The sequence below is a fragment of the Dermochelys coriacea genome, chromosome 14 (genome assembly GCF_009764565.3).
Source record: "Dermochelys coriacea isolate rDerCor1 chromosome 14, rDerCor1.pri.v4, whole genome shotgun sequence".
Lineage (NCBI taxonomy): Eukaryota > Metazoa > Chordata > Testudines > Dermochelyidae > Dermochelys > Dermochelys coriacea.
Window position 1 is genome coordinate 31,368,469 of NC_050081.1, and position 24,403 is coordinate 31,392,871.

Sequence of the window (24,403 nt, forward strand, 5' to 3'; positions counted from 1 at the left end):
CCCTAAGTGCTGAAAATAACATAAATTTTGGCACAGTTCCAACTGGCATGAACCTTTCTATAAATAACGGTTCAGAGCCATCCTCTGTAGTTTTGTCCAAAGGTCTTGTTTCAACAATGCTTATCTCCCCAGAATTAAAAAAAAGAAGCTGAAAAAAAATAAGAACACAAAACTTTTTATCCAAGCGGCCGATTCCTCAGGTCAAAAACTGAAAAAAAAGCGGTCAAACCTGGTTAAAGGTCATGATGAGGAAAAAAACTAAATGTGGAAAATGGAAAAGTTTGGCACTGTATGGTAACAAAATCTGTTAATCCCTTTGGGGCCAAAAAAAACCCACTCAAGGAATATGAACCCTTCATGTAACAAATAGAGCATGTGTTTATTAGGAAACACATGGAGCCTCTCTAAGTGAAAAAAATAAAAAAAACTTTAAAGCAACTAATGCAGTCAGCATACACTCAAAACAAGGAAAACTAGTGAATCAAAAGATGGGATATTCTGTAATGAAATTAAGTAAATTGTAGGAAAAAAGTGTTTTAAATATTGTTAAACAAATAGGTGTCAGAGTAGCAGCCGTGTTAGTCTGTATTCACAAAAAGAAAAAGAGTACTTGTGGCACCTTAGAGACTAACAAATTTATTTGAGCATAAGCTTTCGTAAGCTACAGCGCACTTCATCGGATGCGTTTCGATGGCTTTCGTGAGCTGCAGCTCACTTCATCAGATGCATTTCGATTGCTTTCATGAGCTACAGCTCACTTCATCAGATGCATTTCATCGAAATGCATCCGATGAAGTGAGCTGTAGCTCACGAAAGCTTATGCTCAAATAAATTTGTTAGTCTCTAAGGTGCCACAAGTACTCCTTTTGTCAAACAAATAAGGAATATTCGCTCAGGATTATCCTGGAAAAAAGTTTGTATAAAAGACCAGGAAATCTTAAAAGAACAATTAAAAAAAAATCTTAAAACAGAGCCAAAAAGAAACTTGGCCCCAGACTCTTAACTGGGCATTCAGTTACTACTCGTATATTAATCAGTCATTCCAAGATACCTGAAAGGTGCAAGTGCATACATGTACCATATGCCAGTGCACTCTCATCCTCTCTGGTATAGCCAATGGAAAGGCACAAGAAGTGCATCCGGTAATATATGCCAATGCCTGGAAAAATAAAACAAAATACTATAAAATAGTATAGAAGAAAATGAATTATGGTAAATACTGGAATTAAAATAAAAGCAAATACTGGAAGCCCAATGGAAATGGGGTACCTTCGTTAAAAAAAATTGAAATTTAAAATAAAAAGAAGATAATCTCACCATAAACTTACATTAAAAAATGGTTGGTGGAAATTATATAAAATAAGCCAAAATATATGTTGTCATAAAAAAAAGGTTTCAGAGTAGCAGCCGTGTTAGTCTGTATTCGCAAAAAGAAAAGGAGTACTTGTGGCACCTTAGAGACTAACAAATTTATTAGAGCATACATCCGATGAAGTGAGCTGTAGCTCACGAAAGCTTATGCTCTAATAAATTTGTTAGTCTCTAAGGTGCCACAAGTACTCCTTTTCTTTTTATAAAAAAAAGGGTAATATAACAATAAACAACAAAACCTGGTTTATGGACCAAGAAATGTGGTGTACTCATGAAAATATAACTTATTTCCAGTACGAACAATATCAATGGCACCCCCAAATGACTAAAATCTTTATGACTCACCCTAAATTAACATTGCCAAGTTTAAAAAAATCAAGTAAAATAATACAGATTGGAATATAAAAATCAAACTAATCAAGGCACTCTGGACCAAATATAATGGTCAACTAAACTAATAATATCTGTAAAAGATATGTTTGCTCAAAAGTATAAAATTGTTTAAAAAGCTGTAAAAAAAATAAAATCTCAAATGTGTGCTTGGTACGATGTTGTATGTCAAGTAACAACATGAAATAAAGTTAATTGGGTAATGTTATTTTGAATTTCTGAAACTGCTGTATTATTCCTTATATGTTTCTGTTGTAAATATCAGATGTTAAGCAATATAAAACAACCCAAGCTTTGCAAAAAACTTATAAAATTAAGTTGTTAATTTATGCAACTAATAATCATAAAATAATGCTTTAAGTTTTATAAAAACAAAAAAACCCACAGATAATCTAATAGTTAGTGTACAAATTGCAGGCATGGCATGGCCATACTGAATGAATGGTGTGAGCATAACTTGACATGACTTAAACATGGCTGAAGGGCTGCAGAGGATCCAGGGAATAGGGTTCCTTTATGCAGAAGCAGATTTGATAAAGGACTGACAACGCCTGCATATGTGATCGATATTGTCTTATTTAACCTATTGGTCTGCAAATATGGGCCCATGCAAAAGTAAATATCAAATGTATAAAGTTCCAGCATGGAGCACAGGTTGACCTGGTTGTAGTGACCTTGCAGCGAGGACACCACGCAGAGAGTCAGAGTGAATGATTGATGAGTGAGTAAACGTGGAGTGGAGTGGTGTGGAGTGATTTTCGCTGGGTACCTCCCCAGCCCCTTCTAAAATACTAATTATATAAAATTAATAACCACACGCCCACTGGGCATGCTTTTAAGACATGTGACTCCTTTGAGGAAAAAGAGTATAAGAATCAAGCAAAATAAATTACTGTTGGTTGAGATTCCTTAATTGACGCTTAAAGAAGCAACGCTGCCAGACAGAGTAGCCAAAACTGCTCCGTGGGCTCGAGTAGGACTGTGAATCAGAAGTGTCTCAAGACAGCCAAGGCCTTGCCTCAAGGGAATCCAAGATAGACAAGAGGGCTAAGAAGAACAGACCTGGAGAGAAGAAGCCGTCCATAAAATTGGTAACCACCTTCTCTGTTTGCCAAGCAGGAACTGCATGTGGCTAGCACAGGGCCTGTTTGTGTATGTTTGTAAAAAAGAGACTTGGTAAGAGGAATTTATAGCTCTTCATGAATTGCTCTTAATGTCTAACATAGAAGTTATGTGCCTAATGTAACCCTTTACTTCTCAAGAAACTGCTGTGCATTGAAAATAATTGCTGTGGACCTTTTTCACTGGTATGACAGTGATCTGCTCCACTGGGTGCCAGTAAAGATCCAATTCAGGGGTAGTAGCGTCCCCTGTTGTCAACACTGAGCAGCTCCAGCCACTTCCCCAGCTGCTCTTGTCACAGCAGCACCCCTGGACACTGACATGATGATTCAAACGGGAGGGTTTGCAGGATCAGGCCCTCGTCGGCTCTCTCATATATTATTGCTCCACATTTCATACAGAAGGAGGTGGGAATCAGGAGGGGAATCTGAGCAAGGGAGGGAAGACTCCATCATTGGAGGCCAGGTGGGGAAGGGGCTGAGATCCAGGCAGTTGAAGCTGATCTGTGTGTAGGAACTGCTTCCCATTAGAATTTGCTACCAATCGCAAAAACCTACATTCACTTGGCACCTAAATATTTGCAGTAGCAGTCCCCTAAGTTCCTGTGTTTCTGCCTCTAGACATGTGCACTGCTTCCCCCCGCTAGGCACCCACACATCTATCTCCTGCCTGATCCCTAGCACGGCCCTGAATCTAGGGAAAATAGGTGCTCCTCTGTTTATCTTGCTTTCAGGGCCCAATTCAGCAGGTCTGCTCAGAAGCTACAACATCACACTGGGAGCTTAGGTTAAGTTACTTATCCACTAGGACCCCTAAATCCTTTCCAGGGACACTGCTTTCCAGGATACAGCCCCCAATTCTATAGATAGGGCCTACATTCTTTAGGAAAAATTTTCAAAAGTGTTTAGGCATCTCAAGATACAAATAGGTGCCTGTAGGATTTCCAGTTTCAGAGTAGCAGCCGTGTTAGTCTGTATTCGCAAAAAGAAAAGGAGTACTTGTGGCACCTTAGAGACTAACAAATTTATCTGAGCATAAGCTTTCGTGAGCTACAGCATACTTCATCGGATGCATTCAGTGGAAAATACAGTGGGGAGATTTATATATATATAAATTATATTTATAACAATGGGTGTTACCATACACACTGTAAGGAGAGTGATCACTTAAGATGAGCTATTACCAGCAGGAGAGCAGGGGGGAGTGGAGGGAGAAAACCTTTTGTAGTGATAATCAAGGTGGGCCATTTCCAGCAGTTGACAAGAACATCTGAGGAACAGTGTGTGTGGGGCTGGGGGGGGAATAACATGCGGAAATAGTTTTACTTTGTATAATGACCCATCCACTCCCCGTCTCTATTCAAGCCTAAGTTAATTGTATCCAGTTTGTAAATTAATTCCAATTCAGCAGTCTCTAAAAACTTCAAAAACAGACTCCAGCGAGAGACTGCTGAATTGGAATTAATTTGCAAACTGGATACAATTAACTTAGGCTTGAATAGAGACTGGGAGTGGATGAGTCATTACACAAAGTAAAAAGAAAAGGAGTACTTGTGGCACCTTAGAGACTAACAAATTTATTTGAGCATAAGCTTTCGTGAGCTACAGCTCACTTCGCTTATGCTCAAATAAATGTTAGTCTCTAAGGTGCCACAAGTACTCCTTTTCTTTTTGCGAATACAGACTAACACGGCTGCTACTCTGAAACCTACACAAAGTAAAACTATTTCCCCATGTTATTTCTCCCCCCAACCCACCCCCCACTGTTCCTCAGATGTTCTTGTTAACTGCTGGAAATGGCCCACCTTGCTTGTCACCATGAAAGGTTTTCCTCCTTCCCCCCCCCCCCCGCCCCCCGCTGGTGATGGCTCATCTTAAGTGATCACTCTCCTTACAGTGTGTATGATAAAACCATTGTTTCATGTTCTCTGTGAGTGTATATAAATCTCCCCACTGTATTTTCCACAAATGCATCCGATGAAGTGAGCTGTAGCTCACGAAAGCTTATGCTCAAATAAATTTGTTAGTCTCTAAGATGCCACAAGTACTCCTTTTCTTTTTGTGAAGTTTTTTTGTTGAAGAATAGCCACTCTTAGGTCTGTAATCAAGAGACCGGAGAGATTGAAGTGTTCTCCGACTGGTTTTTGAATGTTATAATTCTTGACATCTGATTTGTGTCCATTCATTCTTTTACGTAGAAACTATCCAGTTTGACCAATGTACATGGCAGAGGGGCATTGCTGGCACATGATGGCATATATCACATTGGTAGATGCGCAGGTGAACAAGCCTCTGATAGTGTGGCTGATGTGATTAGGCCCTATAATGGTGTCCCCTGAATAGATATGTGGACAGAGTTGACAACGGGCTTTGTTGCAAGGATAGGTTCTGGGTTAGTGGTTCTGTTGTGTGGTGTGTGGTTGCTGGTGAGTATTTGCTTCAGGTTGGGGGGCTGTCTGTAAGCATGAACTAGCCTGTCTCCCAAGATCTGTGAGAGTGACGGGTCGTCCTTCAGGATAGGTTGTAGGTCCTTGATGATGCATTGGAGAGGTTTTAGTTGGGGGCTGAAGGTGACAGCTAGTGGCGTTCTGTTATTTTCTTTGTTGGGCCTGTCCTGTAGTAGGTGACTTCTGGGTACTCTTCTGGCTCTGTCAATCTGTTTCTTCACTCCCCACCCCGCTGGTAATAGGTAAAATCCTGGTAAGAACAAAGGAAACTATGCTATGAATACTGAAAGTGATTGCTTAAATACGAGCATCAATTACTATTTTCTGTGATTATTTATTATTAGAACCTTACACTAACCAGCACAGTGACATCCATCTGCACCATGTTAATCAAGGCAAGGCATGCTAAGGAAAACAGGAGTAATCAAAACACGCTTTTAAAAAGCATTAAAAATAAATAAATAAACTGAAGTGAAATTGCATTTACAGTGGTTTACTGGAAACAGAGTAACTTTCAGGCATTGGAACAGTAGATAAGACCCCCATAAAGTGCCAATCAATTATTTTGCATCCAATGAAGTGAGCTGTAGCTCATGAAAGCTTATGCTCAAATAAATTTGTTTGTCTCTAAGGTGCCACAAGTCCTCCTTTTCTTTTTGCGAATACAGACTAACACGGCTGCTACTCTGAAATGAATTATTTTGTGTGACAAAGACATATATGGTCATGTGCTTTAACACCACAGCCCTGGAGAGGGGTTGCTGAGATGGGCCAGCAAGGAACACAAACTTCTCTTGGAATTAATTTGCAAACTGGATACAATTAATTTAGGCTTGAATAGAGACTGGGAATGGATGAGTCATTACGCAAAGTAAAACTATTTCCCCATGGTATTTCTCCCTCCCACCCCACCCCCCACTGTTCCTCTGATATTCTTGTTAACTGCTGGAATTAGCCTACCTTGCTTGTCACCATGAAAGGTTTTCCTCCTTTCCCCCCCCTGCTGTGGGTGATGGCTTATCTTAAGTGATCACTCTCCTTACAGTGTGTATGATAAACCCATTGTTTCATGTTCTCTGTGTGTGTGTATATAAATCTCTCCTCTGTTTTTTCCACCAAATGCATCCGATGAAGTGAGCTGTGGCTCACGAAAGCTTATGCTCTAATAAATTTGTTAGTCTCTAAGGTGCCACAAGTCCTCCTTTTCTTTTTGCGAATACAGACTAACACGACTGCTACTCTGAAACTTCTCTGCCACCCATGTGCTATTTTGGCAACCACTGCCCACGGCTCACCCCATTGTGGTAACTTTTATCCCCTCTGCCCCTCGCTATCCCAGGGTCTCCCCTTCTGCCCCTGTGTGGCAGCGCATCCCCCCCATCCTAACCCCGGTTCCTGCACCCTCTCCCCGATTCTCTCTACCTGCCCCCCTCACTCCCCTGCCTCCGCCAGCTGTTCCACCCGCTTCTGGACACGTTTCGGCCCCCGCCCCATAAACAGGGGACCCCCCCCCCCCGCAGTCCTTCGGCGGGGAGGAGAGTCTGGTGGCAAGCGAGGGCAGCGAGTTCAGCGGATGTTCCCGAGCATGTTCCGATCGCTCCCGCGGCTCAGTGGCAGCTCCGCGCTGTGGGGAAATTCCTCTCCGCCCCTTCCCTCGCAGGGCCGAGCTTCCCGGGCTAGCGGCTGCTGCTGCCGCCGCCTCCATTGTGATCCGGGAGCCTGGGCCGAGCCGCGGCTGCTCCCCAGTGGGGTCTGTCCAAGCCCCCGCTGGGCCCGGCCGGGGGCACTTTCTGCGGGGGCTGGAACCAGCCCCGGGCTCTGCCGACACCAGCCCCTGAGCCGGAGCCTGCAGGTGAGGGGGGAGACCCGGGGGAAGGGCCGGGGCCGGGCAGGAAAGTGACTCTGCCCCAACGGCCCCTGCTCGCATCTCTGCTCCCCGGGATCTGCGAGTCCAGGCTGGCTGCTGCCCTCACTCCCTGACGCCCCAAAGCTCCCGTTAGCACTTGCAGGAGCCGATCCCGCCAGGAGAGTGAATGTCCCCGGCACAGTGGCCAAGTCTCCTGGGCAGAGGGGGAAGGAGATGGGGAAAAAACAGGCTGGAAGGGGCAGCAGGAGCTTATTGCGGAAGGAGGTTCCCGGCTCCCAGCCCTGCCCAGCCCCATTCCCTGCATGCCCGGGGACACAGTGACTTTCCTGGGAACAAGGTCAGGAGCAGGGAGAGGAAAACCAGTTGCTGCTCCGCCTGGTCCCTGCACTGCTGAGGGAATGTGCTGCCCAGCGGGACAGAGTCAGGAGGGGTCCCCCAAACGGGCTCCTTCGATTCTGCTCTTTTCTAAGGCCAGGTCTACACTAGGAAATTAGGTCAGTATAACTACCTCACTCGGGGTGTGAAAAATCCACACCCCAAGAAAAGTAACACCGTTAAACCGACCTAATCCCCAGTGTAGACCAGAGTTGGCCAACCTGTGGCTCCAGAGCCACATGTGGCTCTTCAGAAGTTAATATGCGGCTCCTTGTACAGGCACCAACTCCAGGGCTGGAGCTACTGGCGCCAACTTTCCAATGTGCCAGGGGGTGCTCACTGTTCAACCCCCTGGCTCTGCCACAGGCCCTGCCCACACTCCACCCCTGCCCATCCCCTACCCTGAGCCTGCCATGCCCTTGCTCCTCCCCCACCCCACCCCCCAGAGCCTCCTGCATGCCACAAAACAGCTGATCAGGAGAGAGGAGGAGGTGCTGATCAGCGGGGCTGCTCCTGGATGGGAGTCATTGGGAGTGGGGCAGGGAGAGCTAATGGGAGGCTGCTGACGTATTACTGTGGCTCTTTGGCAATGTACATTGGTAAATTCTGGCTCCTTCTCAGGCTCAGGTTGGCCCCCCTAATGTAGACAGTGCTAGATTGACAGGAGAATTCTCCCATGGACAGAGCTGGGAGGTGGAGCACCTACCTCGACAGGAGAAGCCTTCTTGTGGGCATCGGTAGCATCTTTACTGAAGATGCAGCTGTGCTGCGGCAGCATTGTAAGCGTAGACCTGCCCTAAGGTTTGGTTCAGAGACTTTTAAAAATGACTCAGTGGGTTTAGTCCTGGTGGGAGGGGCTGGGTCTGCGCTGCAATGAAGTGACCAAGTGTTTTTCCAGCCTGGCAGAATCGAGAATCTGGCTTCAGGTAAAGAGCCCTGGGGGAAACTGGGGTGTAAAATAGACTAAAACATTTTCTGATGCCTGCCCAATGGCCCTTCTTGCACTGACAGGCTGCAGAATGACATCCACATCTTGCTCCAGATCTTCCCATCCTCCCAAGGGACAGGGAAGAGACATGGCTGCTTCAGTGGTGCTGGCTCAAGTAAGTGATTAGCAGGGAGCTGCTGAGGAGGGTGGGTGGGGTTGGTCTGTACGTGGGGGAGGGACAGGAAATACAGGAGGAAAGCTGAATGGGGAATGAAAAACCTCTGTTGTGTCCTTTGCTCTTTACACAAGAACAATATGGAGAAGCCACAGGGGCACAGCTAGGTCCCAAATAACCGTGTTTAGTAACTATACACAGACATGCAAGGCCTAGCCACATATTTACAGTACTGCTTAGATTAGTCCTTGGCAGCTTCTAAACCATAGAACATAGTGAGGCACCAGAGAGCTCACAAACTGCTTGAAGGGATGTAAAGTTGGATTGCTTGGTCCTTAAGGGCAGCTAATCATCAACAGGAGCCCTTCCCGGTTGTCCCTCTGCTTCCGTCTCAGTGTGTTTCAACCATCTGGGTTCTCAGCTACTAGCTAGTAGTGCCCCCACCTGACTATTGAAGGGAGCCAGGAACCCTACCCTACCTCCTTGTGTAGTTTCAGTTATCCCTGATCCGGTCCTTACCCCCAGGACTAGCCTGATGCCTCCGTACATAGCTTCCATAATGAATGAACCAACAATCAATGTATACTTTATTTACAAGGGGAAATATACAGGAAGCCTATAAAGGGAAGGGAAAGATGGTCTTGGAGTAGATACATCAGTAACACCATACAACTCACAAGTAACACAACCCCTAGGGTGGATTGTCCTGGATTGACGAGTCCAGTTTATTTCACACTAGTGGGCTCCGAAACGTGGAGGACCCCATGTACCTTAATGAGATGTTGCAGGCCTGAAGCTGCTGGAGTGCAGTGGGGTGATGAGGGCGCCGATTCACCCGGGGTCTAACTTCTCTGCGGCAGCAATAGGCGTTACTCAGAGTGGGAAAAGTCCCCACAGCGTAGGGAGGCTCCTTTGCATTTCCCAGGCCAATTGCTCTCTGCCAGAGTTCGGTAAAGCCCTTTGAGGGCAAAAGAGTCAACACACTAGGCGGGGGAGACAGTCAGGAGATCACCCGCACTCCCCTCAGGCTGGGGGAGACAGTTGGGGCATCGCCTACCCTCCCCTCAGATGGGGGAAGACAGTCGGGGGGTTGCCCACACTCCTTTCACGCAGGGGGAGACAATCGGAGCATCGCCCGAGCTCCCCTCAGGCAGGGGAGAGACAGTCAGGGGATTGCCTACGCTCCCCTCAGGCAAGGGGAGACAGTCGGGAGATCGCCCATACTCCCAGCAGGCGGGGGGAGTCATTCGGGGGATCGCCCATGTTCCTGTCAGGTAGGGGTAGACAGTCGGAAGATCACCTGTGCTCCCCTCAGGCATGGGGGAGACAGTCAGGGGATCACCCGCATTCCCCTCACACAGGGGAAGACAGTTGGGGGATCGCCTGCCGCCCCTCAGGTGGGGGAAGACAGTCAGGAGATCGCCCGTTCTCGCCTCAGGCAGGGGGGAGACAGTTGGGGGACTACCCATGTTCCCCTTGGGCAGGGGAAGGCAATTGGAGGATCGCCACGGGCTCCCCTCGGGCGGGGGAGACAGTCAGGGAATCACCCGTGCTCCCCTCAAGTGAAGGGAAACAGTCAGGAGATAGCCCGTGCTCCCCTCAGTTGTCAGCAGGTGGGACATCCTGCTGAACTTGTGCTTAAAAGCTGGTTTAGGCAGACATTCAGTGAAAGACATCAGCTTTCTTGTGCATAAGTTCAGCTAATTTGTTTTGTATCAGAATCAATAATAATAATAATAAACATGAAGGGCTTTTATGCTCTGCCAGTCCAGTTTAATCCATGTGATTCTCTATTATTTATTACTGGACCCTTTCACTTCACAACATACAGGTTCAGCATATGCACTTTATTTATAAAAAAAGAAAAGGAGTACTTGTGGCACCTTAGAGACTAACAAATTTATTGGAGCATAAGCTTTCGTGAGCTACAGCTCACTTCATCGGATGCATTTGGTGGGAAAAAAAAAGTTTTTGTTTTTTTTTTGTTTTTTTTTTCCACCAAATGCATCAGATGAAGTGAGCTGTAGCTCACGAAAGCTTATGCTCTAATAAATTTGTTAGTCTCTAAGGTGCCACAAGTACTCCTTTTCTTTTTGTAGATTCACTTTCACTGGGCCTCTGCCATCAGTGTCTATTCCACTGTATCCCTGGATTTGGACCATGTCCTCGGTGCAATTTGTTGTCTTTTTACTGTGTAATATGCCAAAGAACTCGATGAAACCACATAGGCATAGTTGGGTTCCAAATAATCACATTTAGTAAATTTACACAGACACCCAATGCCTAGCTATGTACCCACTGCTGCTCCGATTGGCTCTGGAGGCTTCTAAAACCTAGAACACAGTGAGCTCCACTAAAGAGCTCATAAACCATTCAAAGAAATACAGTAACTCCTCACTTAAAGTCGTCCCGGTTAACGTTGTTTCATTGTTACGTTGCTGATCAATTAGGAAACACGCTCGTTTAAAGTTGTGCATTGCTCCCTTATAACGTCGGTTGGCAGCTGCCTGCTTTGTCCACTGCTTGCAGGAAGAGCAGCCCATTGGAGCTAGCTGGTGGGGGCTTGGAACCAGGGTGGACCAGCAGCCCCCTATCAGCTCCCCACTTCCCTAAGTTCCCTGTGCATCAGCCGCCCAGCACACTATCAATTGCCGGGCAGTTCAGCTGTCCCACCCTCCACTGCCACATGCTGCTCCTGCCCTCTGCCTTGGAGCTGCTCCCGGGAGCCTCCTGCTTGCTGTGCAGGTGGGGGAGAGAGGGGGGCTAATGTCAGGGTGTCCCCCTCCCCCCTGCTCCTGCACCCCACTTACCCCATCTCCATTGTGGGGGGATGACAGGACAGGCCTCAGGACAAAGGACGCTTCCTTGGAGCAGCTGCTGTCCCAATTTGCTTATCTACTTAAAAAGGCAGGGTACTTAAGAGTGGGGTCAGCCTACTTAAAGGGGCACCCTCTCTCTCTCACACACATAGGGTGCGTGTCTCTGTCTCTATCTGCCATGCTGTCTCCCCTCCCTCCATTTGTGTTGCCTTGTAGAGTGTGCAGCTACATTAACAACAATGAGTTAACCTTGAGGGCTCAGCCAAAAGCTAATTCATCATTTAGCAGTAAGGAATTCCCTGGGAAATATCCCACCCTCTTCCACCCGCTGACTTCACCACCTCAACCAAGCTTCACAATCATTATCGCTGTGGACAGTATTAAATTGTTTGTTTAAAACTTATACTGTGTGTGTGTATATATATATATATATATATATATATATAATATAGTCTTTTATCTGGTGAAAAAAAATTCCCTGGAACCTAACCCCACCCATTGACATTAATTCTTATGGGGAAATTTGATTCGCTTAACATTGTTTCGCTTAAAGTCGCATTTTTCAGGAACATAACTACAACATTAAGCGAGGAGTTGCTGTACTAACCTAACCTTATACACTACCTCTTCTTTAAGCTAGGGCCTGAATTTTAGGGATAGGGTGGAAATACTCCTGTGTGAGGAAACAACCCCCTGAATTTGTTGATACCAAAATTCTGTTGCCATCCTACAGCACTCAGAAGCCAAGAGTAACTCTGGAGGTGGGCTTACAAACTGTAGGGAAATGGTGGCCATTTTGAATAAGGGCTGTGACATTGCTCTTTATATGATTTTATGAAAATATGCTAATGAGTGTGAATATAATGTAACTGGAATATGCTTCATGCAAAAGGTCTCTTTTAAGGTATCATTACAAAGCTTATAATCTACTGAGTGTAGTCATGTATGTATCCTTCTTGTATCTTAAACTAGAAATATTAAATATAACTCTGAGGGCCTATTGAAATTATGCAAAGTGTGGTCCATTAATGGTGGTTTGGAATTTTGATGGCTCCCATTAACCAGGACAATAGACTCTAGATGATTCTGTTTACTTGTAAGTCTTCCTGTATACCTGTGTGCTGGCAAGTGGGTAATGAAGTCTTACAGTGACATGTGATCATGTCACCTGAACTGGAATCCATCTTTAACCTGGTACTTTTCCATTTAGAAGGCGGGGTGGGAACCCAGAGAGGGACAAAGGATTCCCGCCTTGTGCAAAAGATATAGAAGGGGGTGGAACAGAACAAAGGGGGCTGCAATCATGAGAAATCCCCTAGCTACCACCTGAGCTGGAGCAACGACTGCACCAGGGGAATGAATTGGGCCCAGACTAGGAAGGTGTCCACTCTGTGATAGAAGCTTATTGAAACATCTCTGAGAGTGAGATTTTATCTGTATTCAGTTTTCTTACTGTATTAGGCTTAGACATGCGTGTTTTATTTTATTTTGCTTGGTAATTCACTTTGTTCTGTCTGTTATTACCTGGAACCACTTAAATCTGAGGTTTTGTATTTAATAAAATCACTTTTTTCTTATTAATTAATCCAGAGTATGTATTAATACCTGGGGGGGCAAACAGCTGTGCATATCTCTCTCTCTTCTCTCGGGGGAGGGATAGCTCAGTGGTTAGAGCATTGGTCTGCTAATCTAGGGTTGTGAGTTCAATCCTTGAGGGGGCCACTTAGGGATCTGGGGCAAAAATTGGGGATTGAGCAGGGGGTTGGACTAGATAACCTGCTGAGGTCCCTTCCAACCCTGATATTTTATGATTCTCTGATCAGTATTATACAGGGCAAACAATTTATGAGTTTACCCTGTATAAGCTTTACACAGGGTAAAACGGATTTATTTGGGGTTTGGACCCCATTGGGATTTGGATATCTGAGTGCTGGAGACATTTCTTGAACTGTTTTCAGTTAAGCCTGCAGCTTGAGGGGGACATGGTTCAGACCTGGGTCTCAGAGTAGCAGCCGTGTTAGTCTGTATTTGCAAAAAAGAAAAGTGTGTTTGTAGCAGGCTAGCGTGTCTGGCACAACCAGGCAGGGTTCTGAAGTCCCAAGCTCGCAGGGGAAACAGGCTCAGAGAGAGTCTCAGCACATCAGCTGACAGTTCCTAAAGGGGGTTTTGTGATCCAACCCATCACAAGGGCAGTTTGACTCTACCCCTCTGAAAGTAATGGGAGGTGGTGGCCATGTAGAACAAGGGAGAACGTGTGAGTTCTGTGCCAGGAATTATGAGATCATGGGAAATGTCCAAAAATCCCAACTAAATATTGTGAGACTCATGATAAAATCAGCAGAGTTGGCAGCACTTGGCATCACGGTTTCACCACAAAAATAGTGTGTTTTTAATGATAGCTTTGAGAAATTTTCCTTTCCCCAGGGAAAATTTCCTGCTCTCTGTGGGGTGGGGGTGAGGGATTTTGCAGCCCTGCCTGTGACTGAGCTGGTGGGATTTTGCCCAGGGGAGCAGGTTCTGAGAGGGGGACTCTGGCTGTTTCAGGAGCTGGTGACCTTCAAGGAGGTGGCTGTGTATTTTACTGAAGAGCAATGGGCTCTGATGGACCCCCATCAGAGAGCCCTCTACAGGGACGTCATGCAGCAGAACTATGAGAATGTGACCTCTCTGGGTAAGGATTCCTGTCCCCTTGGGTATTAGAAGGGGTGAGGTTCTCTGAAGCATCTAGGTCAGCTTCTGCTCAGGATTCTTCCCTGGTCTCTTAGTTTTCAGGAGGATCAGCCCCAGAAACCATGTGAGAGAGACTGTTCCCTCCTGATACCCCTCCCAGGGGAGAGGAGATTCAGAGACATAGTGGAGATGCTCATCCGCTTCCAAGGGAGAGGATGAGCTATAGGTAGCACCCTGTGTTTCTCACTTTTACACACAGAGAGATGTCTCCTCTCCATCCTTTCTCAGGCCTATCTCCATGGCTGGGAAGGGCTGTGATCTCAGCAGGGTTAGGAAGGAGTAAGAGGTTGCCCAATTGTATTGTGCCAAAGTCATAAAATCCCTCAGTGTGTGGAGATCGCTGAACCTCCTGCAGGGGGAACTGTACACCTCCCAAGAACTATCTGACCGGCATGCCCAAAGGGTCTTCAGGAACATCTGTTTGGTTTATGCAGCTCTGGTTGAAGAAGGCAGCAGTGCTGATATAGATACTTGGATTTCTTCAGGGCATTTGATTTGGTACCACACGACATTTTGATTTAAAAAGCTTGTGTTATATGGAATGAACAAGATCACACAGTAGATGGATTCACAACTGGCTCACTTACAGATCTCAAAATGTTGTTGTTAATGGGGGAAGTCAATGAGCAGGGCCGTTTCTAGTGGGTGCCCTAGGGAGCAGTTTTTTTATCTTATTTTTATCAACAATCTTCATGATGATGTAAAATCTTTGCTGATAAGGTTGGTGGATGACACAAAGATTAGTGGGGCATCAATAATGAGGACAGGTTATTGTTACCGAGTGATCTGAATGTCCTGCTTAAGTGGTCAAATCCACTAAAAGGTGTTTTAGTACTTGTACAGCCAAATGCAAGGTAATACATCTGAGACACCAAGAATTCAGATAGTACCTACAGCATGAAGGATTCTGGAGTTGGCTGCACTACGGAGGCTAGAGCAGCATAGCTACTGCGCTGTAGCTGCGCTGGCATAACCCCATAGATGTAGCCAAATTTGACCTTCTGAAATAAAAAGTCATACTTGAGGACCTGGGTTTCATTATCCTTCCTTTTAATTTAAACTGAATCAACCTGTGACTAGAGCCAAGGTTATTTCCTATGACCACCTCTTCTATGCTGTCCTCACTACTTACTAAAACCAAGTCTAAAATTGCATCAAGTCTGTTGGTTTGGTGACAGTTTGAGGAAGAAAGTGTCGACATTGTAGACAATCATGCAGCGCTGTGGGGAAAAGGACTCAGGTGATCCTTGGGTGTATAAAAAGGGGAGTATCTGGCAGAAGCGAGGAAGAGCTCTTGCCTGTATGTGCAGCATTGGTGAGACCGCTGCTGGAATACCGCCTCCAGTTTTGGTGTCCACACTTCAAGAAGGATGTGGGAACACTGGAGAGAGTTCAAAGGAGGGACACAACAATGACCTTGGGGCTGGAAGACAGGCCTTTCAATGGGAGGAGCTCAACTTATCCAGCTTATTGAAGAGAAGGTTGAGAGGGGACTTGATCAGTGTGTTTAGGTACTTACACATGGAAAACAGATTTGGTAATGAAGGGGGAGGGGGGCTTTTAAGCTTTGCTCAGGAAGGAATAACTTGAAGCTGTGGCTGGAAGCTGAAGTTACACAAATTCTTCCTTGAAATAAGATGCAATTTCCCAGCAGTGAGGATAATTAAACATTGGAACCATCTTACTAAGGTGGTAGGGGACTCATCATCGCTTTGAGTCTTTAGCTTGAAATTAGTTCTCTCTTTAAAAAATTTGCTTTAATCCAGTTTCTGGGGGATGTTTTGTGGCCTGGGCAGGGGCAGGGAAGATGGTTGTAGTGGAACTCAGTGTCCGACTCCTCCACTCCCCACAATCTCCATGCCTCCCTCACCTGAGCCCCCAACCTCTCTTCCCTCCCCAATCATCCACCCCATTTATACCCCTCTTCCCTTATTCCCCCACTCCTCTGCCCCCTGGTATCTCTCGCCTTCCAGGATGCATTCACATGTCTGTTTCCCCCTCCCCACAAAGATTTTGATTACATTCCCCCCAAAATGAAATTGTGACCCATGATTCACAAATTGTAATCTGGCCACTCAGTCCAAAACTCCTTTTGTCTTAGATGGGGACTTGTGATTAACTTATCCTTAATTATGCTAATTGAAAGGTGAGTTCACAGCCATCAGTCTCAGCAAGTCTCAGTTCAACAGTACAAGGCGGCAGAAGGACATTTTTGAGGGACTTGTAACTCGAGAACCCCTCAAAAGACCCCAAATTTGGGTCACTATCACTACCCAACATTCCAAGGAGGCACACAAAATGCAAAGTGATCTGAGTAACCCTTCAGTTTTTAGAGCACTTACAGGAGTTGAGCTTTAAAGCCTATAAAATGGCAGAAATGGAAACCCGTTAACTCTTTTTCTGTATTGGTGCATGCATACTGTAAAAAATGTACATTTTCTTAAATCTCATTCTCAGTCTGCATCCCGCAAAGACTGAGGGGGTGCCATGCACTATTTTGGGTAAAACTCAACAGATTGAGATCATTCTGCCCTGCATCACTTCAATGGTTTGATCTCTAGCCCTATGCAAAAAAAAAATATATATATATAGAAACTCTTTTTTAAAATGGCTATTTTTCTCAGGCCTTATATTTTTGGCACCTCTAGCTCAAATGACCCCAAAGTTTGGGTCACTAACTGCACCCAACACCCTCCTGACACACACCAAATTTCAAAGGAGTCTGACAAAGGATGTTGATTTTAGAGGACTTAGAAAAGTCAAACTTTTAACAGAAGTCATGATGCAACCTTAACTATAGTGGCCCTGCCATGCCAGTACAATTTCCTGGTTTTTCAAACGTTTCTGTTTGAAATACTTTAATTCCGTATTTCCTGGGTTTTTGGAAGTTTGGGTGTCACTGAATTTATTAAGTGTTTTTTCTGTTTAGTCATTGAATAATGATTATAATCATTTTTTGTGGCTTCAGTTGGTCATTTACAGCGGTCAGGAAAGAATATTTTTCCCCAATGTACAAATGGCTAGTTCTGTTCTAGGATGGGGTCTTTGTTTGTATGTTTTCTTCCTCTGAAGCATAAGAGATTGGCCACAGTTGAAGACAGGACACCAGATGGGGTGGACCAGTACTTCGAGGTGGAACAGAGAACCCTCTTTCTAGATTCCTGGCTGCTGTGTCTTACTCACATGCTCAGGGTCAAACTGATCACCTGATTTGAGGTTAGGAATGAATTTTCCTGCAGCTCCGATTGGCTGGAACCTTGGCGGGGGAGGGGGTTAGCTTTCCTGAGTCTGCAGCATTAGGCCTGGCTCACCTGCTGGGATCATCTGAACATCTCTTACCAAATCAATTCCCTGCCATTGCAGGAGCCTCAGACATTAGTAGCATCTTGGTCTGTCCTGTTCTCTCCCTGTGCCACACAGTTTACTCTCCTGGGACTGAAATCTTTTTCAACAAAAGTCTCTGGGCTTAATATAGGGGGTACCTGGGTGAAAATGAAAGGCCTCTGATACACAGGAGGTCAGACTAGATGATCTATTGGTCTCTTCTGCCCTTAAACTTCGTGAAGAATACAAGGGCACCCACTCATCCAGCATGTCTGGAAACAGCTGTGTCTCAGAATAATTGTAAAATCCTGGTCTCACCTGCTTTTTTTCCCTGGAGCAGGATTTCCAGTTGCCAAACCCAACATAATATCCCAGCTGGAACGAGGGGAAGAGCCGTGGGTGTCAGACCTCCCGAGCTTTGAGGAAAGGGACATCCTGAGAAACATCCGCACAGGTGAGGAAGTGATTAAATGGACACAGAAACCACCCGTCATTGGCATAATCAGCTGGGATTCCCACAAAGGGCCCGTGGGCTCCCCCACTTCTGCTTCAGTTCACCCAGGTTAGGATTGTGACTAGCTGGTGTCGTATCCTCATGTCAGATGCAACTCAGGGCTCCCCACCCATCCTGACTGATACTTAGAAGTAACTCCTGCACCACTGTGTGTTCGCTTGGGATGTGGAGGCAGAATGGGTCCCCTCCTCTCTCCTTTCTGGGGAAGGGTTCGGGGGTGGGAGGGATTTGGCTCCTGATTTTTGCATCTCCCCAGCAGATCTTTTGGTTTATTTCCTGCCATCCCATTCATTTTTTTGAGGTTCCCTTTCCCCTCAGGCACAGGGAATGACTCCTGTCTCGATTATCTCTCTGTCCCAGCAGGTGATAGGATGGTGCGTGAGAGCGAGGAGGAGAATCCTCAGCAGGAAGTTCCTGAGCAAATGGAACAACATGGAAATCTATCTGGAAAAACGGAAGAGGAAGTTTCCCAGAGTCCTGAGCTGAGAGAAGCCTGTGAGAGACAGCAAGGAAACAACCCAGGGATGAAACTGGGTAAATACACTTACCAAGTGGGAGGTCTGAAGGACCTTAAGGAAACCACAATCCAGCCAAGAGTCTTCAGTAAAGAGGAACCATATGACTGTGCTGAGTGTGGGAGAAGTTTCAACCGGAAATCCAACCTTGTTAGACATCAAAGAGTCCACACCGGCGAAAAACCCTATAACTGCCCCAGCTGTGGGAAGTGCTTCAATCAGATATCAAACCTTATTGTACATCAACGAATCCATACAGGAGAGAGACCCTATAAATGCCTCGACTGTGAGAAAAATTTCAAGCACAGTTCAGACCTTGTTTTACACCAGAGAATTCACACGGGAGAGAGACCATATAAATGCCCTGACTGTGGGAAGAGCTTCAAGCAGAGCTCAGTCCTTATTTCACATCACACAATCCATACGGGAGAGAAACCCCACAACTGTCTTGAGTGCGGGAAATATTTTGCTTATTTCTCATCCCTGATTTCACACCAGAGAATCCACACAGGAGAGAGACCTTATACATGCCTCGACTGCGGGAAAACCTTCAGTCAGAAAGCGTACCTTATTGTCCACCAGAGAATCCACACGGGAGAGGCACCCTATAGCTGTCCTGAGTGTGGGAAAAGCTTCAAGCAGAGATCAGACCTTAGTGTACATCAGAGAATCCATGTGGCAGAGAGACCCTATAAATGCCCCGACTGTGGGAAAAGCTTCAGCCAGAGTTCAAACCTTCTTAAACACCAGAGAGTCCACACAGGAGAGAGACCCTATAACTGCCTGGAGTGTGGGAAACATTTTTCTAATTTCTCGTATCTGATTTCACATCGGAGAATCCACACAGGAGAGAGACCCTATAAGTGCCCCGACTGCGGAAAAAGCTTCAGGCAGAGCTCAGACCTCAGTAAACATCGGAGACTCCACACAGGAGAGGCACCCTATAAATGTTCTTTCTGTGGGAAAAGCTTTGCTCTGAGCTCAAACCTGATTTCACACCAGAGAAGTCACACGGGAGAGGCACCCTATAAATGTGCCAACTGCGGGAAAAGCTTCAAACAGAGCTCGGACCTTATTTCACACAGACGAATTCACACAGGTGAGAGACCTTATAAATGCTCTGTCTGTGGAAAGAGCTTCAGCCAGAGATCAAACCTCACCATACATCAGAAAATCCACACAACAGCGAGACCCTATAACTGCCCTGACTGCGGGAAAAGCTGCAAGCGCAGCTCAGAACTAATTTTGCATCAGAGAATCCACACGGGAGAGAAACCCTTTAACTGCTCCAATTGTGGGAAAAGTTTCTGTCAGAGATCGCACCTTATTAGGCATCAGAGAATTCACACAGGAGAGAGACCTTATAAATGCTCTGTCTGTGGAAAGAGCTTCAGCCAGAGATCAAACGTCACCGTACATCAGAAAATTCACAAGGCAGTGAGACCCCATAACTGCCCTGAGTGTGGGAAAAGCTGCAAGCGCAGCTCAGACCTTATTTCACATCAGAAAATTCATGTGGGAGAGAAATCCCATAACTGCCCTGAGTGTGGAAAAAGCTTCAAGCGGAGCTCAGAACTAATTTCACATCAGAGAATCCACACGGGAGAGAAACCCTTTAACTGCTCCGAATGTGGGAAAAGTTTCTGTCAGAGATCGCACCTTATTAGGCATCAGAGAATTCACATGGGACATAAACCCTTTAACTGCTCTGAGTGCGGAAAGAACTTTACCCAGAGCTCAGCCCTTATTGTCCATCACAGAATGCACACTGGAAATAAACCATATACATGTTCTGTCTGTGGGAAAAGCTACAAGGCGAAGGTATCGCTAATATCCCACCAGAAACTGCACACAAGTTAGAAGGTGTTGGGAGTTCTCTCTGTTGGGCAATCGGTTTGTGTCCTCTTGAAGCAAAGTGTAAATGTGCTTCATTTGAGAAGGGTCTGGGCAGGGGCAGCAGGTAGGTGCAAGGTTGGGGTTTTAATGGAGAATGGTTGATGGGGCCCAGACAAGGCCGGAATGCTGGATAGTGGGAGCTGTGTTGTTTCTGGGTCTGGGCAGAGCAGACGATGAAATTAGTTGCAAGATGTTTCTGTGGGTTCCACACACACTTTCCAATGTAGGGGTGAAATAAAAATGCCCTGTTGCCGTTTGTGTCTCAGCTCCTCAGGACAGGGTGAGAGGGACGTTCTATAGGGAAGTAGCGAAGGGCCCCGTGGGGCTGTGGTTATAAGGCAGATGGTCCTGCTAAGCTGAAGCAACAGGATTTCAGAGCAATGCTCAGTGTATTGAACATCTCTGCAGCCGTGGGATGGGAGGGGAGACTGAGACGGGAATTCATGGTGGAGATTGCCCAGACAGATATTGTCATTTGGGGTTGCACTGTTCCTGGGAGGACAGTATGGTGTAATAGTGACAGCAGGGGGAGTTGGGACTAAGGACTCCTGGGTCCTATTCTGAGCTCTTGTGTGGGAGTAAGGGCTAGTGAGTTAAAGCAGTGGAGACTGGGACTCTGGGTTCAGTTCCCAGTTCTGAGAGGGGAGTGTGTCAAATCTCGCCATCAAACAACTGCTCCGGAAGGTGGTAGTTGCCAATGGATACTATCAGGCCACCCAGTTTCCACTCATATTAATGGCTCTCAGGGCAACTCCAGCTGCCTCCACAAATCACATGCCCTTTGAGGTGCTGATTGGGTGAATTATACCAATACCAGAGCATCTTCTGTGGCATACCCACAGTTAGAAGTGGGAGGAGTGCGGTGGTGGAGAGACGGGGAGTCAGGACCCCTGGGTTCAATAACACTGCGTGCTAGTGTCTCCTGGTGTGATCTTGTGCCAGTCACTCCCCCTCCTCTCTGTGCAGCCTCCTCTTCTCCTGTCTCTGCTGTGGGTAATAGTTGCTCCCCTCCACAGGGAGTCGTGAGGTGTCACTAATTCTTGTGTGACTCAGGAGGTCAGAGGTGCTGATACTCACCTGCCCCTTCCTGGCTCTCTGTGTCCGGGGAGTGAGTGACTGAGCCAACAGGAAGGGTTTCAGCAGGATTTCCTCATCCCTGTTTTCAGGGAGGGGCTCAGTTGACATCACACATGGGATTTTTCCTGAAATAACTGCCCCGTGAGGAATTTTTCTCCTTGTTTGGGGATGGTGGGGGACGGGAGGGTCTCTTCTTTCTGGAAAATCAGATTTCAGATTCATCTTTATTTCTCACTGAAGTTTTTACTTTGGTTGGTTTCTGTTTTTTCCAAATAAATTCCTAATAAAATGTTTATTGCAAATCCATTGTCTCTCAGGGAATCTCAGACATTTCCTCTGTTCTTAAGGTGTACGGGTGCAGGGCAAAGTGCCCCACATTGGGTAAATTGCCCCTCGTGAATTCAATGTTGATAAATTCAAAGTAATGCACACTGGAAAACATAATCCCAACTATACATATTAAATGGTGGGGTCTAAATGAGCTGTTACCGCTCAAGAAAGAGATCTTGGAGTCGTGGTGGATAGGTCTCTGAAATCATCCGCTCAGTGTGCAGCAGCCGTCAAACAAGCTACCAGAATGTTGAGGAGACTGGGGCTGTTCAGGTTGGAAAAGAGAGACAACCGAGTGGGGGATATGATAGAGTCTGTAACATCATGACTGGTGCGGAGAAAGTGAATCAGGAAGTGTTATTTATCCCTTCATATCGCACAAGAGCCAGGTGTCAGCCAATGAAGTTAATAGGCAGCAGGTAAAAACTAACAAAAGGAAGTGTTTCTTCACACAACACACAATAAGCCTGTGGAACTCATTGCCGGGGGATGTTGGGAAGGACAAAAGTATAACTTCAAAAAAGAATTAGATAAGCTCGTGGAGGCTAGGTCCATCAATGGCTATTAGTCAAGACGTTCATGGATGGAACCCCATGCTCTGGATGTCCCTAAGCATCTCACTGCCAGAAGCTGTGGGGTTGGACGATGGGATGGATCGTTTGAAAATTGCCCTGTTCTGTTTATTCCCTCTGAAGCACCTGGCATTGGCCATTGTCAGTAGACAGGATACTGGGCTAGATGGACCATTGGTCTAACCCAGTATGGCCGTTCTTATGTTCCTATGAACTCCCCCTCAACAGGAATCTCTCACTCCCCCTATCCAGCCCCTTTCACTGGCGTGTCTGTCCATCCTGCTTTAAAAGGTGCCTCCATGTGTTTGCTCTTGCAGCTCTAAGTGCCTCTGGGCTCACTCTCTGGGTCTTTCCTTCCTGTAGCCTGAGAATTAATTGGTAGCTCAGAGCTGGAGCACTATGATACATGGACACATGGAGAGGCATGATACATGGACACTTCCCATGGGGAACAGCCCATCTCCTTCTGCCAAGCAGCATCTCCAATGTCTGTCCTCTCTCTCTGCTCCATATCCAGCTCATTGAGGAATCCAGTGCCTCACAGGCAGAATCGAGACATTTCGTCTTGGGCTCAGAGCTGTTGAAGAGCCCTCATCCTGCCCAGACTCCATCCCAGCCATTCACTTCCCACTGGGTTCCTGGATCCCGCTTCCAGTTTCCTGGTGGTTTCTGTGGCACTGTCTCCCTACTGTGGTAACTGCATCTCTGTCTAGGGGGATAAACCCCCTCTCCCCGAAACTCTGCTGTCCCGTTCTCGGTCCCAGGCCCTTGCTCCATTGCTCTGTGCTGTACCTGGGCCATTAAACCCCAACATTAGGGCTCTGATCACAACCCCTGCCCTGGACCCTGGAAGGGAGTGACCAATTGCAGCCACCAGACAAAACACCCCCACGTGTTTGTTGCTGTCTGAAATTGTCAGCCCAGACATTTCAGTGCGGGTGTTTGCAGCCCTGGGCCATCATCTGAGCTGGAGGGAAACAGTATCTTTACAGGGTATCTTTAGTTTATGCTCAGTAATCCTTGCCCCTCAGAATCCAAGCAGCATAAAGATACAATTCCTCCTTGTTAAGGCTTTTTATTCCCTCCCCACTTCTGCTTTGAGTTATAAGTTCAACTGTTGGGAGGAATTCACTTGCATCATGTATCAGAAAGGTAGCCATGTTAGTCTGGATCTGTAAAAACGGCAAAGAGTCCCGTGGCACTTTATAGACTAACAGATGTATTGGAGCATAAGCTTTCATGAGTGAATATCCACTTTGTTGGATGCATCATGTCTCCAGTTTGTCGGATGCATCATGTCTCCTGGTTTTTCTGGTGTCAATGGGCTTGCTTTGTCGGGCTGGACATAACCCTTGTTGGATACTAGTACATCACGCTAGTTAATGTTTCTCTCTTGTCTGGTGGTTTACACAATTACAGAGGCTCACAATGCAAATGCTCAACTATTACTTTACAATATGGGATGCAGATGTTATAAGTGAGATTAAAGTACACAGCACTTACAAGCATTCAAAAAAGTCTAAACACTGAGCACGTTTTTATAACTCTACTACCTATTTGACCAATATTAACACACAGGTGAACCAGACTGGTTCTGGTTGTTTTTCAGCATGTAAGTGAGGCATAGGGATCTTGGCACAAAGTGGCACCTGGTTTGCCAATGTCACATCAGGAATTACCTGAGCTCCCCAAAGAGTCTGCAGGAAAATTTTCCCATTTGTTTTGTTTATACAAGGACCCACCCACCCACCCATCTGGCAACAGCTCTATCTCAGGATAACTGTAAAACCCTCATCTGACCTGTTTTCTCACAACCAGTTTTCCAATTCCCAAACTGAACATAATTTCCCAGCTGAGAATGGGAGGAAGAGCTGTGGGTCCTGGACCTCCAGGGCTCTGAGGAAAGGCAGGACCTGAGAAACATCCACACAGGTGAGGAATTGGTTAAACAG

The 24,403-nt window shown here is 46.2% G+C and overlaps 1 protein-coding gene across 1 annotated transcript in view; it reads left to right on the forward strand.

The window, feature by feature from the left end:
- The window catches only part of LOC119843039, a 338,482-nt gene that overhangs the window by 268,204 nt on the left and 45,875 nt on the right, over positions 1 to 24,403 (forward strand). Inside the window, exons 2-6 of the mRNA XM_043497479.1 lie at positions 8,583 to 8,674; positions 14,038 to 14,164; positions 17,888 to 18,001; positions 18,425 to 20,431; positions 20,739 to 20,752. Coding sequence (XP_043353414.1) covers positions 8,591 to 8,674; positions 14,038 to 14,164; positions 17,888 to 18,001; positions 18,425 to 20,431; positions 20,739 to 20,752 — 2,346 coding nt within the window. The 5' untranslated portion in view covers positions 8,583 to 8,590. The remainder of the gene's footprint in view (positions 1 to 8,582; positions 8,675 to 14,037; positions 14,165 to 17,887; positions 18,002 to 18,424; positions 20,432 to 20,738; positions 20,753 to 24,403) is intronic.